Consider the following 15,429-nt stretch of genomic DNA (forward strand, 5'->3'; position numbering starts at 1 on the left):
GGCTGAGCCGGAGAGATTCTACCCAGAAAGGTTTGTTGAGAGCTCGGTTGATTTCAAAGGGACTGATTATGAGTTCATCCCATTTGGTGCTGGGAGGAGGATGTGTCCTGGTATACCATTTGCAATGGAAAATATTAAGTTTTCTCTTGCACAATTGTTGTTCCATTTTGATTGGAAATTACCGGATGGGATTAGCAAAGAGAATTTGGTTATGAGTGAGAGTTTTGGTTTGACTGTGAGAAGAAAAGGGGATCTTCACTTGGTTCCAATTCCTTGCAATATGTAATCTTGTTTTCTTTTTTTTTTCCCCTCAAAAAAAAAAAAAAAAGCACACTGTCGATTGAGGCTAGCTCAATTAATGTTACGGTGACTTGTCCAAGTCTAACTTATTTATTAAGAGATGTTTAGTTTATAAATTAAAATTATAAAATTAAAATTATTTTTAATTTATATATATTTTTTATAAAAAAAAACACAATAATAAATTATAAATTATAATTTAAATTATATTATAAATCTCCTTACTAAATTAATTCTTCATTTGCGCAAGCATGGGGAACTGTTTTCATTGACTGTCTTAAATTGTACCGATCGATGACCGAGCCTATTATAATGATAATGATTTTTGTTTATTTTATTAGGTGCTACACTTATCATGAACTATTTTCTTCGACTGTCCTAAATTGCACCAATGACTGAGACTATTCTGATGATGACGACTTTTGTTTATTTTATTGGATACTACACTTGTCTCTAGACTTGACACGTTAAGAAATATATTTTTTGTTATTCTTATTTAAATTTCATGGGCACAGTTTCTTTAGCCATCCTTTATTACTTGATCTTAAGACTCTTGACAAACACACACTTGTTGTAAAACGAGAATGTTTGGTAGATGGATTTGTTCCCTAATTCGAATTATAATTTATGGTTCGCTACAGTATTTTCTCTCATAAAAAATTCACGTAAATCGAAAATAATTTGAATCACATGGTTTGAATCATCCAACCAAACGTCCTTTAAATTTAAGGGTTGTTTTTTTTTTTTTTTGTATTTTTGAGTTAGGATGATTTGAATGATAATTTTGAGTTGAGTTTGAGTTATAAGTTGAGTTAAAATTGTAACTTGAGTTTGTGTTTAGATGTGCATATTTGAGTTATGATTTGAATTGAGAATCTATTTGAGCTTGTACTTAGGTGGGTCAAAACTTAAATTTATATTTAGATAATATTTTAATAAAAACTCAATAGTGATAAAAAATTTTAATAGGGTATATGGGTGAGGTTTTATTTGTCTTTTCGTTGTGAATGCATAGAAAAAAAATCATCTCAATCAGAATTAAAACGAAAAAGTTATGACATTTTTAAAAATAGAAAAAATATTGTTCATTAACTTGAGTTCGAGTTTATGAACTCGAGTTGAAGGGAAAACTTGAATTCAAGTTTAGCCTCAAACTCGAGTTCAAACTCAAATTTTACAAAAGAACATGAATTTGAATAAAGTTGTAACTCGAGTTCAAACTTTTGCTGAGTTTCGTTGCAAAAGAGCAACCCCGTAGTCATACAAATTAGATTCTTGAAAATAATTAAGGTCTCGTTTATTTCACCAATTCGAATTTAAAATTTGAGTTTTGTTATAGTAAAAAACTCTAAAAAATAATCACATCTAATTTTTTTTATAACAATAAAAAACTCTCATATAAAATTACATCTTAACTTAAATTATTACGAATAGTCACACGCCAAGCTCTCGATCCAATGAATTTCTAAAATTGGGAAGGATAAATTATTACAAATAGTCGCATGCTCACATGCCAGGCTCTCGATCCAATGAATTTCCAACGTTGGGAAGGTATCCTACAAGAAAATCATATGTTAAACTTAGGGGATATTTGGTTTGAGGATTCAAACCATGATTTGAATCATGGTTCATAGTTTGTTACAGTATTTTTTCTCATAAAAAATACACGTAAATAAAAAATAGTTATAATCACATTATTCTAATCCATGAACCAAACGTCTCCTTAAAGTCATATGTTGAACACAGATCTGACAAAAATCATACGTTAAAGCCAAGGTCATCACTCATCATCCACAATGCATACGTAACTAACAAATGGAGATTTCTTAGGCGTTCAAAAATTAATTACCGAAAATATTATATTAAAAAATTATATGTTTAATACATTTTTTTAATTTGATATAATTTTAATAAAATATGACAATGAGAAACTAATTCTACCGATAAAATGACTCTACTGGAGAAAAACCCTCAACAAATTATCTACTTCGGGGAATAAAAGACTAATATATTCCCTCTTTGAAAATAAATAAGTATACTAAATTCAAGCTAGTTGAATAAAGAGTCAATTGCCAAGAGTTTTATTAGTAGGAAACATGTTCTTGATGCCTAGAACACGCATCATGTAACATGGTGAATATGAAAATGTTTCGAAAATTATGGATCACCATTTTCCCATTGATTAGAATGGAAGGCACAAATTACAAATCGGGAAAGAATCTATAGCCTATGAATCTCCTAAAATATTCAAGTAGTAAACTATTTTAAAATGTAAGTAAGCTTATTGTTTAAGATTGTCATATGCAGAACTCAAAATTTCTCTCAATATATGAAAGAATAATTTATACATATGGTTTTTAAACTCTTTATTAAGTCGCATTTTATTCGACTTTCTTTTAATTTTGACCAAATTATTTTCAAACTCTTAAAACGTTTGCAATTAATCAACTTTCATCAAATTCTGTCAAATTTTTAATAGAATGAATTAGGTACGGGGCATGTAATTTAATGTGGCCGGGATATTTTAGCGACATAACAACGGTCCTAAGTTGGGTTCAATCAGCAAACGTTGATGAAATTGTAACGAAAGAGGTATTTTTGCTAATAGTCCAAAGTTCAGAGGGATTAAATGGTGCATTTAAAAATTTAGTGGGTAAATTGACATGAGTGATAGAGTTCAAGGGTATTTTTACAATTAACCCTATTTATTAGGATAGCACTCCCCGATATTACACTTATAACATTGTCACTTGCACGTATATATACGTATAAGTGTTGCCTGGCTAATATAGATTTCTCCCAATTGATATTAAATTAGCTTTGGAAAAGAAAACGAAAAGTGAATTAGTTATATGTTTTTCAACTTTTCCATGTGATTTACACCTCACTTTCTATTTATAGAAGGGGAAATATATTTATAACAAAAAAAGTGATACAAACACCAGTCCACAATAGACGGTACTGACAGTGCATAACTTATCCTTTCATTAATAAATTAGAATGAAGCTCCAAAAATAGTAATGTGTGAGAGTTCCAAAAACGAAAAATAACGGAAGAAGTATACAAAAGTTGTGCGCACACATACGTCTTTAGTGGAAAAATGTGATCATATCTAACCGAGAAACCGGTGGTACTAAGGGCGGCACACAAAAATCAGGCATAGAGTAAAAATCATAGTCACGTTATTTCATCGTAGAGCACACGCATACATACATAAGCATATATAGATAATATATATGTATGTGTGTGTATATACATAAGCAAATAATGGTCACTGGCGACAAGTAACGGAAGATCTTATTAAATATTTCTTAAATTGACCCCCTCTTCATAATTGGTTGAATCTACATTCAGATCATTTATCCAATTTTTCGTGTCCTGAAGAATATATAACCAATTAAATTTTATTGTATTAGTTAAAAGACTTGAACATCAAAGCATGAAAAAATCAGTGAACAAACATTTCAAAATTTTTAAATGACATGGTATGATTTATTAGTTAGATACAATTTTGAACAACAAAATTGAATAAGTGTTGTCTCTAAGTATATGATTCATGATTCTTTACAGTGTTTTTCTCTCACAAATAACACACGTAAAATGAAAATAATTTTGAATCATAATTCTAAATCTATAAATTAAACATTTACTAACTTATTTATTAGTATTTCTCCTTCATTTGCGTAAGCATGGGGAACTGTTTTCATTGACTGTCTTAAATTGTACCGATCGATGACCGAGACTATTATAATGATAATGATTTTTGTTTATTTTATTAGGTGCTACACTTATTAATAATTATGAACTATTTTCTTCGAACTGTCCTAAATTGTACCAATGGCCGAGACTATTCTGATGATGACGGCTGTTGTTTATTTTATTGGATTCTACACTTGTCTCTAGACTTGTCACGTTAAGGATTATATTTTTTGTTATTCTTATTTAAATTTCATGGGCACAGTTTCTTTAGCCAGCCTTTATTACTTGATCTTGAGACTCTTGACAAACACACACTTGTTGTAAAACATAATTAATAATTTAGTCATGCAAATTGGATTCCTTAAAAATAATTAAGGTCTCATTTATTTTACCAATTCGAGTTTTGTTATAATAAAAAATTTTTAGAAATAGCCACATCTATTTTTTTACTACTGTAAAAAACTTTCACATAAAATCACATTTAAATTTAAATTAAAAACTTAAATCAGCAAAATAAACGGACTTAGCTGTGCTTGAAGGCGCGGACTATAAAAGTTTCAGCCATCGGGATAAAGTATTACGAATAGTCACATGCCAGGCTCTCGATCCAATGAATTTTCAAATTTGGGAAGGATAAATTATTACAAATAGTCGCATGCTCACATGTCAGGCTCTCGATCTAATGAATTTCCAACGTTGCGAAGGTATCCTACAAGAAAACCATATATTAAACTTATATTACGTTTGGTTCATAGATTTAGAATCATAATTTAAAATTATTCTCATTTTATATGTGTTTTTTTTTAAAAAAAATATTGTAAAGAACTATGAATCATGATTCAGAATCAGAAATGAATACAGGAAATAAACGTCCCATTAAAGTCATACGATGAGCACAGATATGACAAAAACCATATGTTAAAGCCAAGGTCATCACTCATCATCCACAATGCATACGTAACTAACAAATGGAGATTTCTTAGGCGTTTAAAAATTAATTATCGAAAAGACTATATTAAAAATTGTCAGTTCAGTATACTTTTTCAATTTAATGTAATTTTAATAAAATCCGATAGTGAAAAGCTAACTCTACCGATAAAAAGACTCAATCTGAGAAAAACCCTCAACAAATTCTCTATTTCGGGGAATAAAAGAAAAGAGTAATATATTCCCTCTTTGAAAATAAATAAGTACACTAAATTCAAGCTAGTTGAATAAAGAGTCAATTGCCAAGAGTCTTATTAATAGGAAACATGTTCTTGATGCGTGGAATATGAAAATGTTTCGAAAATTATGGATCACCATTTTCCCACTGATTAGAATGGAAGGCACAAATTACGAATCGGGAAAGATTCTATGGCCTATGAATCTCCTAAAATATTCAAGTAATATACTATTTTAAAATGTAAGTAAGCTTATTGCGTAAGATTGTCATATTAATTTATACCGATGGTCTTTAAACTCTTAATTAAGTAGCATTTTATTCGACTTTCTTTTTTTATTTTGACCAAATTATTTTCAAACTCTTAAAGCGTTTGCAATTAATCCACTTTCATCAAATTCTGTCAGATTTTTAATAGAATGAATTAGGTACGAGGCATGTAATTTAATGTGGCCGGGATATTTTAGCGACATAACAACAGTCCATAGTTGAGTTTAATCAGCAAAAGTTGACGAAATTGTAATGAAAGAGGTATTTTTGCTAACAGTCCAAAGTTCAGGGGATTGAATGTGCATTTAAAAATATAGTGGGTAAAATTGACATGAGTGATAGAGTTTAAGGGTATTTTTACAATCAGAAATAGTAGAAAATAGACCAATATGAAAAGCTGAAGAAAGTATATAGGCAAATTTTTAGTTATAGAAATTAATAGGTCATAACTTGTCAAGTTATGGTTCATAACCAGATAAGTTATGGACAAACTTGTCAAGTTACGGTTCATAGTTAGACAAGTTATGAACAAAAACCGTGAATTATGGACAATAATTTGTCAAGTAATGGTTCATAACCAGATAAGTTATGGACAAAAACAATAATGTGACCTATTTATTAACTTATGTAAACTATTGACCTATTAATTTTAATTTATCTTAAGTCTTGGTCTATTTTCCTCTTTCTCCCTTTTACAATTAACCCTATTTATTAGGATAGCACTCCCCGATATTACACTTATAATATTGTCACTTGCACGTATATATACGTATATATGTTGCCTGGCTAATATAGATTTCTCCCAATATTAAATTAGCTTTGGAAAAGGAAAGGAAAAGTGAATTAGTTATATGTTTTTCAACTTTTCCATGTGATTTACACCTCACTTTCTATTTATAGAAGGGGAAATATATTTATAAAAAAGTGATATAAACACCGTACTGACAGTGCATAACTTATCCTTTTACTAGTAAATTAGAATGAAGCTCAAAAAATAGTAATGTGAGAGTTCCAAAAAGGAAAAATACTGGAAGAAGTATAAAAAAGATGAGCGCACACATGAGTCTTTAACATGTATATCTTCTATAATAAGTGGAAAAATCTGATCATATATAACCGAGAAACCGGTGGTACTAAGGGCGGCACACAAAAATCAGGCATAGAGTAAAAATCATAGGCTGTGTTTAGAATTGATTTTATTTTTATTTTTTATGTTTTTCGAGAAAAAAAATAAAAACGTTTTTAAAACATCGTTTGGCGCAATAAAAACAAAAAACAGAAATAAAAAAGATTTTTTAGTTTAGTGTAAAATGAGAGAGAAATAAAAAACGACTTTTAGTCGTTTTTCATTTTTTGTTTTCGTTTTCTCCTCTCTCGAGTTGAGAGAGAAAGAGAGACATTAATGAGTTTTTTTACACTGAAAATAATCTCTTAATAAAATAACCAAACGCATTTTAAAAAATAATTTCTGTCTGAGATTGAAAATGTTTTCATTTTCATTTTCATACAAAAAATAAAATCATTTTAGAACGAATTCTAAACGCGCTCATAGTCGTGTTATTTCATCGTAGAGCACAAGCATACATACATAAGCATATATACATTATATATATATATATATATATATATATATATGTGTGTGTGTATATGTGTGTGAGAATATAAATCCTACTAGCGTTATATATGCTAATTGAAGATACAAACTTTTCTGACATATTTGTAGATTTATAATTGAATTAAGAATGTGGAAGCTGAAGATTGGTGAAGGAGGGCCATGGTTGATAACCGGAAATAACCACGTCGGTAGACAACACTGGGAATATGATACCGACGCCGGAACACCGGAAGAACACGCCCAAGTCGAGCACTTTCGTGAAGAGTTCAAGAAAAACCGGTTTCGCCAAAAACAAAGTGCCGATCTTTTAATGAGAATGCAGGTACGTATTATATACGTGCATGAAATAATATGATCAACCTTTTTCGCTTCATTGTGATGAACTATATATATATATATATATGAACAAAATATATACATTATATAAAAAGACTTCAAGTTATGTATAAGTTTGAAAGCTTTAATTGAAAACTTCGTACACCAGCTTATAAATATTAAAAAGTGGCTTATACGAAGTAAAGTTTTTATCGTACATCTTTAGAAAACATTAATGAGAATTTATGTTGGGCCTTGCGACGTTTAAATATGGTGGTAACTGTGGAAACATCGTACTCCACCAAGGTGGAAGAGGTGAACTTAGGTGGTCGACGCGACATTGCTGTGGTCGTCAATTTTAAGAAGTCTTTGGTCTTGTTTGGTATCAGATTTGTTTCAATTTTTTAAATAAAAAATAAAAAAAATATTTTATTTTTATTTTTACTTTTTATATTTTTAAACCAAAAAAAAAAAACATGTTTGATAACTACATTTACTTTTTTTGTTCTTAAAAACAAAAAACACTTTTGGTAACAATCATTTTTGTTATATGATTTTGAAAACAATAAGGAGTTGTTTTGTTAAGGGATTCGTATTCCGATTTGAATCATGGTTCGTAGTTTGTTATAGTATTTTCTCTCATAAAAAATATACGTAAATCGAAAAATGGTTCTAATCTCATGATTCTAATTCATGAACTAAACGTCTCCTAAATAAATATATAAGAGTCCTCATGTCGGGATTGGAGAAGCTCATGAGGAGAAAAGACAAAAGTGATCAACAAGGGTCCTTTTGCAAAAATATTTTAAAATATGAGCAAATTGGCCATTTTCTTAATATTTTATTTTCTAGACTTGGGATTTTTCTTTTTAACTAAAATTTCTACATGAATAACTCACAGATGAAAAGGGAAAATCTGCGGGAGCCAATTCCACCGCCAGTGAAGGTGAAGGAAAGTGAGGAAATAACAGAGGATGCAGTGACAAACACACTAAGAAGAGCTCTCAAATACTTTTGCTCTATTCAGGCTCACGATGGCCATTGGCCAGCTGAATGTGCTGGCGGATTGTTTCTCCTCCCACCTCTGGTAACAAATTTATGGTTTTACTCACACATACATTGCCAAATTATGGATAATTCTACTTTACCCATTAATTAAATCATTGTTTATCCCGACGGTGTCACAGCCCCATCACTAATAAGGTAGTGGGCCCTACCCTATGAGTCCCGTCATGTATATGATGAGTTTGTGGCCACGTAGGAGGTTAAAAGCATTTTTCTAAACATTCTTAATTCATTTTTATAGGATTAAAGTCTCACAATTCATACAAGACGTGTCTCGTTAAGTACATAGATTAGACCTAACTTAGTGGGATCGATGAGATTTTATGTCAATGGGGATGAAAAGCATCTCTGCTTTCTAGATTATATATGACGGTACGTTGGACCTGCTCTAATATTGATGAAGAAAGCTAGCGTTTAGTACTATAACACATTGAGAGTTCGTTTAGTTTGCATATTTGAGTTTTTAATTTTAGTTGAAATGTAACTTTATGTGAGAATTTTTTACTGTAGTAAAAAAGTTAAATATAACTGTTTTTGAGAGCTTTTTTCTGTAATAAAATTTGAATTCTAAACTTGAATCGGTGAAATAATCGAACCTGACAAAGTTCCTCTAGCAATGCTAGTAATTATCATATGAACACTAACAAAAAAGTTAAATATAACTGTTTTTGAGAGCTTTTTACTGTAATAAAATTTAAATTCTAAACTTGAATCGGTGAAATAATCGGACCTGACAAAGTTCCTCTAGCAATGCTAGTAATTATCATATGAACACTAATTTGAACTATTAAGAGTTTAGTAGTTAAGATATGAAATTGTGTGTTCCGTAGACTTCAGAATCGACATGTAAAGTTTTATTTGAATGAAAATGTGTATCAACTACGTATAGTTATATATAGCATTGCTTATAATAAAATTATTGATTATTGATATGTTAATTTGTAGGGCCCGTTTGGATTGACTTAAAAAAAGCTGTTTTAAATTTATTTAGTCTAAAAATTGTTTTTGAACGTATTTGGATGACTAATTTTAAAGTGTTTTTAGCTTTTTTAAGTATTTTTAAAACAAATCATCTTCTTGGTGCTTAGGAAAAAAATGCTTATAAAAAGCTTTTTTATTTACATTTTTAACTTTCTATTTGTAAATAACAAATTAAATATCGCATCCATATCATTTTATTACATTACCATTTAGAACAAGAAGTGTTTTTAACTTTTTTATCTAAATAAATTCAAAAGCTCTTCTTAAATATAAAAGCACTTTTTCAGACACTATTCAAACACTAATTAAAAACTCAAGTTTATACTTATCTTCTTCTACTGTTTAAAGAAGTACAAACACAAGCTATTTCAAGCAGGACCTAATTTTTTTCCTGGAAAATTGTGTTTGTTGTTACTCATTAATGAGATCTAAGAGACAAAAACAGATCATGTCATCCTCTCTATATATATGTGCGATACATCTAGAACGGTAAAATGTATAATAATATGTCATCACAGCAAATGCTCTTAAATTGGTTAGAAATGGTGATATAAAATCATGGGATCGGAGTAGCTATTTTTAAAAAAATAATAATAATAAAGAGAGCGCATTTGGAATTAGGGTATAAACTAACATATGCCTTCACTCAGTATTATTAGATAAAAATACAAAAATTCAAAAATGTGTGTATATATATGTGTGTGTAATATGTAGTACGTGTGATATATGGGTTGAAACCTAGTTATATAGCAGAACAGTTATATATATATATATATAACTAACTTATATGTCCATATATAATCGTATGCGCTTACGTTGTATGCGTGTTTTTTTAAACAAATAAATAAATCTACAACATATATATGTACTGCTGATCGAAATTCAACAAATATAACGGACCGAATTTATGAAACAAAATGCATGCAGGTAATAACACTATACGTTACTGGAGCAATCAATGCAGTTTTTGGACCTGAACATCGGAAGGAAATAATTCGCTATATTTACAATCACCAGGTATATTATGTATAGAGATTCTCATTAATTTTTGCAAAAATCTAATTAAAGCCTTCTTGAACAAGGGAATTAAAACAATATTATTAAAACAAACAATCAAATTATTATTATTATTGTATTTTGTTTCTTTTTACATACATGATTATAATATGCATGCTTATGGCAGAATGAAGATGGAGGTTGGGGACTACACATAGAGGGTCCTAGCACAATGCTGGGTTCCGCGGAGAACTATATAGCCTTGAGGTTGCTGGGAGAGGGCCCTGAAGATGGTGAGGATGGAGCTGTAGCTAGGGGCAGAAAATGGATTCTTGACCACGGCGGTGTAGTCGGAATTCCGTCATGGGGAAAGTTTTGGCTAACGGTAAAGACGTCCAAACGTCATCTTGTGATCATCGATGCATTTCGGACCCTGTTTGCACCACGTATTTAAACACGTGATTTTAATTCTGCTACAGTGTTTTCTCACACACAAAAATTTAAAGATTAATCACAAAAATTCTCCCTAAATTACATCCCTTGTAAGTTGTAACACTTTGTCCATTGATATTTCAAACTTAACATCCATTTTCCTGAACAATAAAATGTTAACAAAAAACCCTCTCTATTAGGTTTTTGACTGAAATTAACATTTAATATGCTATGTTGAGGATATTTTAATAATTATCTGGTTTAAATTTTAATTTTAATTTAAATTAATTTAAAATTAAAAAAACATCATAAATTTTTTTATTCTACCAAAAAAAAAAGATTCATAAAATTTAACTTATGTTCCATCAATCATGAATGTATCATAATTAAAAGTTTAAATTTAATTTAATTTTAAATTCGAACTAAATTTAAATCATAGAACAACCAAAATACCCTCAAAATAACAAATTAAATTTCAATTTTCGTTAAAAAATCTAATAAATGGGACTTTTCTATTAGCATTTCATTGTTTAGGAGAATATATGTTACGTTTTAAAGATTAGGTGACAAAGTGTTACAAGGGATATAATTCAAGAAGAATTTTTGCATTAATTCAAAATTTTAAATAAAAAAAGTTCTCGCTAATAAATTCTCTCACAAAATGTGAATTCAAAATTAAAATCGCTGACTTGAACCTATAAACCCAAAAAGTCCAGCATGTTTATTATTTTTTGAACTTTTTAGACATGTAACAAAAGTTTATAAGTCATATTAAAACATAGTTAAAATCTTATAATATATTACATATAGCAAAAGATTAGTATCATTAAAACATTGAGTACGTCGTTAATGATATATATAAATATGAATATTATTACTATATAATTTTTGCTATAATTTTAATTTTTTTTTAAAAAAAAGACTATTTCAACAGCACTACTCTCATAAATTTGACGTGTAGTGTAATTTGTACTTACTTTTTAATATTTGTCAAAAACTGTTGGCTTGGTTTGTCGAGTTTCAGTTTAAATGAAAGACATGTTTTCTCTAATTTGGTTCAGGTGCTTGGTGTGTACGAGTGGTCGGGTTGCAATCCACTGCCTCCAGAGCTTTGGCTTTTTCCAAAAACGTTTTTTATTCATCCAGGTCAGACATAAATTATAACTATATTTTTCCTTTATTTTATGGGTCTTTTACATTTTTTCACCGTTGATCTGTCGAAATTACATCATAATATAAAAATATATCAGATAAATCTAATGGTTGAAAAACATAATCCTATCATTACTACATTTTTTGTATGGCCTATTGCAAAAATCTCTTTATTTTACAAACTAGACTTGTTATTTATTCATGTTTACAGCACAACAACTTTATGAATTCACATTTTAACTCGAATCAGTGAATTAAACGGGCCCGAAATGCATGCAGGGAAAATGATAGCATTAGCTCGTTTGGTTTACTTGCCAATGTCATACTTATATGGGAAGAGATTTGTTGGTCCGGTCACCAATTTGGTTCAATCACTGAGGCAGGAACTCTATACTGAGCCATATAAAGAAATAAACTGGAATAAAGCTCGAAACACTATTGCCAAGGTCAGTTGGTCTCAAGTTCAAAAGTACATGATACCATATGCATGATACTACTAAGTTTCACGAGAAAGAATCCAGATCAGCTATCCCCATTATTTAGTTTCTCGGTAGCTGTTCCTCTATAGATTATTTGTCGTATGTCATCTAATTTTAAGAATTTGACTATATAAATAAGAAAAAAAATACTAAAAATACTTAAACAATTCATAAGATGTCAAATTTTAATTGGAGAGACAGCCATCGAAATAGGAAAATGAGACAACAGCTCTTGATTCCACAAGAAAGGGTTTTTATCCAAAAAAAAAAAAGAAAAAATCTGTCTCGAAGTTAAATGTTGGCTTGTAGTCATAGTTTAGAAATTGGGTGTGTTTGGAACTCGTTTCAAAATAATTTTATTTTTTGTATGAAAATGGAAATGAAAACGTTTTTAGTCTCATACATAAATCATTTTTGAAAATGTGTTTGGTAGTTTTATCAAGAGATTATTTTCAGTATAAAAAAACCCATTAATGTCTCTTTCTCTTTGGAGAAAACGAAAACAAAAAATGAAAAACGACTAAAAGTCGTTTTTCATTTCTCTCCCATTTTACACTAAACTAAAAAATCATTTTCATTTCCGTTTTTTGTCTTTAATTGTGCCAAACACCGTTTTGAAATCGTTTTTATTTTTTTTTCTCAAAAAACGTGAAAAATAAAAACAAGAACAATTTCAAACACGGTATTAGTTTTTGCCCTTAATTTGTCATAAAATTTAAGTTGTCCCCTAATTTATAAGAAAAATTATAAGTATGTCGCTCAAGTCAATAATTGAAATACAATAACTACATTAATCTCATACAATAAAAAGTTTGACAAAGCCTTTGAACAATTGTTGGCTTGCTTGTGCTCTATTGCCACTCCACAGGAGGATCTCTTTTATCCGCATCCTTGGGTGCAAGATGTTCTTTGGGGCTTTCTTTACCACGTTACCGAACCAATTCTGGCATGTTGGCCTTTTTCCAAGTTAAGAGAGAAAGCACTTGATGTTGTTATTGAGAGTGTACATTACGAGGATACACTTAGCAGATATCTTTGTGTTGCCAGTCAAGAAAAGGTGTTTTTTTTTTTTTTTCTTTTTCCTAACAAATTAAGCCCTTTTTTTTTTTTTTTTGGCTTTTTCCTCATGATTGAATTTTTTTTTTTAACATTTTTTAATTGTTTTGCAGGTGTTAAGTTTGCTTGCTTGTTGGGTAGAAGATCCAAATTCACAAGCATACAAGTATCACCTAGCTAGAATCCCAGATTATTTTTGGGTTGCTGAAGATGGAGCCAAATATCTGGTCCAATTCTTTATCCTTAGCCTCTAATATACAATTTATAGCAACTTTTTTTGTTTTTGTTTTTGAACTTCGACGCGGGAATTCGAACTTTACAGCCATGATGAATTTAGTCGTGGAATTATAGTTAGATTATGCTAATAATCACGGAAGTTTTTAGCAACTTGACATGTCATAACTCTTTTTTTTAATCTATAATATATATTTGAGATTTTTTTTAACATTTTTTGAACTCAATTAAGGATGTTTTAAACTTTTAAAGTTACATGTAATTGTGTTCTACAGGGTAACGGTTCTCAAACATGGGATGTAGCTCTTGCAGTTCAAGCAATTATCTCTTGCAATTTAAACGAAGAGTATGGTATGGTACTGAGAAAAGCTCATGAGTTTTTGAAGGCTTCACAGGTTGGATCTCATTGTCATATAATTTGTGCACATCTAGTACTTGTCATGAATGGAAATAAATTTTAAGAAAAATATTTTCCTTCTCTATTTATTTATTCATGTGTTTACTTATAAAATAAAAAATGCTATAATATATAGTGGACTGAGGGAATGAGAAAAAAAGGGCAATCTTAAGTTGTTGCTAGACAAAATAAAGCAATCCTTAAGTTACCGTAAACTTAAGTTTTTGATAGACAAAATAAATCCAAACCCGTTAATTTCATAAGGATTTCAAGTTATGTTTTGTGTCATGACTCAAAATTACCACTCATAAATGCAACCTTTAGTTAGTTACACCATGATACTATATATTCTTTCTCATTTATCGAAATAAAGCACAAATTATGTAAATTTCAACTCATAATTATTTGGACAATGACATTTTAGTACTTAACTTCCATTAAGATTCCTATTACTAGAACTAATATACACTTGAGAGATTATCGGTTTATTTTCAATTCCACTAAATAAACACTTAGGGCAAAAAAATCAACGAGCCCTCTATTTATTAATTGATTCATTCTTTTTCAACACATTTTTACTTTCTCATTACATTCCATATTACAAGTTAGTAAACATGCTCTTGGTAATATATAGGTTGACGTTTATCACCAGAAATTATTACTGAATCCAATTTTTTCTGTTGCACTTTTAAGCTTCGTGAAGATCCACCAGGAGATTTCACTACAATGCATAGACATATATCTAAAGGTGCGTGGACCTTTTACTTTGCTGACCACAATTTTGCAGTTTCGGATTGCACTGCAGAAGGACTAAAGGTAACATTTATGCATTAATAGCAATTGTTCACAGAAAATCAAAGAACTTTTTGTTAGAAATCAAAGATTTGGTGAAAACCACCACCCAAAAGCCAAGAACATTCATGTTAGATCATCAAGAATTAATAAATCTGTAAGCGGAAGCGTACCTGAATCCATAATGCTTGATTTCTCTCTAGAGTCATGCAGTTTGTCTTCCAGATCAACACATTTTCCTAGAGAACCCTTTAACTTTATCTCTGTATTCTTTCTGATGATGGGATGTCAGAATGAATGAAATGATACAGTGTGATCTGGGGACCATAACTGCTATATATTGACAACTTCCCTGTTATCTTTTGGTATTTCTATTTTAGCCCATCATAAAAATAGAAATTACCCTTAAGTCTCTACACATTAAAGACCCACACCCTATTAGATACATTAAAGCCCAAAATACATAAACCTTAGTAGATCACTT

At 29.9% G+C, this 15,429-nt stretch overlaps 2 protein-coding genes across 2 annotated transcripts in view; both read left to right on the top strand.

Annotated features, from left to right (window-relative positions):
* LOC112090573 (cytochrome P450 71D11-like) overlaps positions 1–286 on the top strand; it is a 2,076-nt gene extending 1,790 nt beyond the window's left edge. The window contains exon 3 of the mRNA XM_024162155.1: positions 8–286. Coding sequence (XP_024017923.1) covers positions 8–286 — 279 coding nt within the window. The remainder of the gene's footprint in view (positions 1–7) is intronic.
* A 6,887-nt stretch (positions 287–7,173) lies between these two features.
* The window catches only part of LOC21394590 (lupeol synthase), a 13,619-nt gene continuing 5,363 nt past the window's right edge, over positions 7,174–15,429 (top strand). Inside the window, exons 1-10 of the mRNA XM_024162165.1 lie at positions 7,174–7,368; positions 8,263–8,448; positions 10,335–10,424; positions 10,591–10,788; positions 11,897–11,981; positions 12,267–12,433; positions 13,335–13,523; positions 13,636–13,749; positions 14,032–14,151; positions 14,847–14,982. Coding sequence (XP_024017933.1) covers positions 7,174–7,368; positions 8,263–8,448; positions 10,335–10,424; positions 10,591–10,788; positions 11,897–11,981; positions 12,267–12,433; positions 13,335–13,523; positions 13,636–13,749; positions 14,032–14,151; positions 14,847–14,982 — 1,480 coding nt within the window. The remainder of the gene's footprint in view (positions 7,369–8,262; positions 8,449–10,334; positions 10,425–10,590; positions 10,789–11,896; positions 11,982–12,266; positions 12,434–13,334; positions 13,524–13,635; positions 13,750–14,031; positions 14,152–14,846; positions 14,983–15,429) is intronic.

Source organism: Morus notabilis, unplaced genomic scaffold (assembly GCF_000414095.1).
Source record: "Morus notabilis unplaced genomic scaffold, ASM41409v2 Scaffold466, whole genome shotgun sequence".
NCBI classification, from domain to species: domain Eukaryota; kingdom Viridiplantae; phylum Streptophyta; class Magnoliopsida; order Rosales; family Moraceae; genus Morus; species Morus notabilis.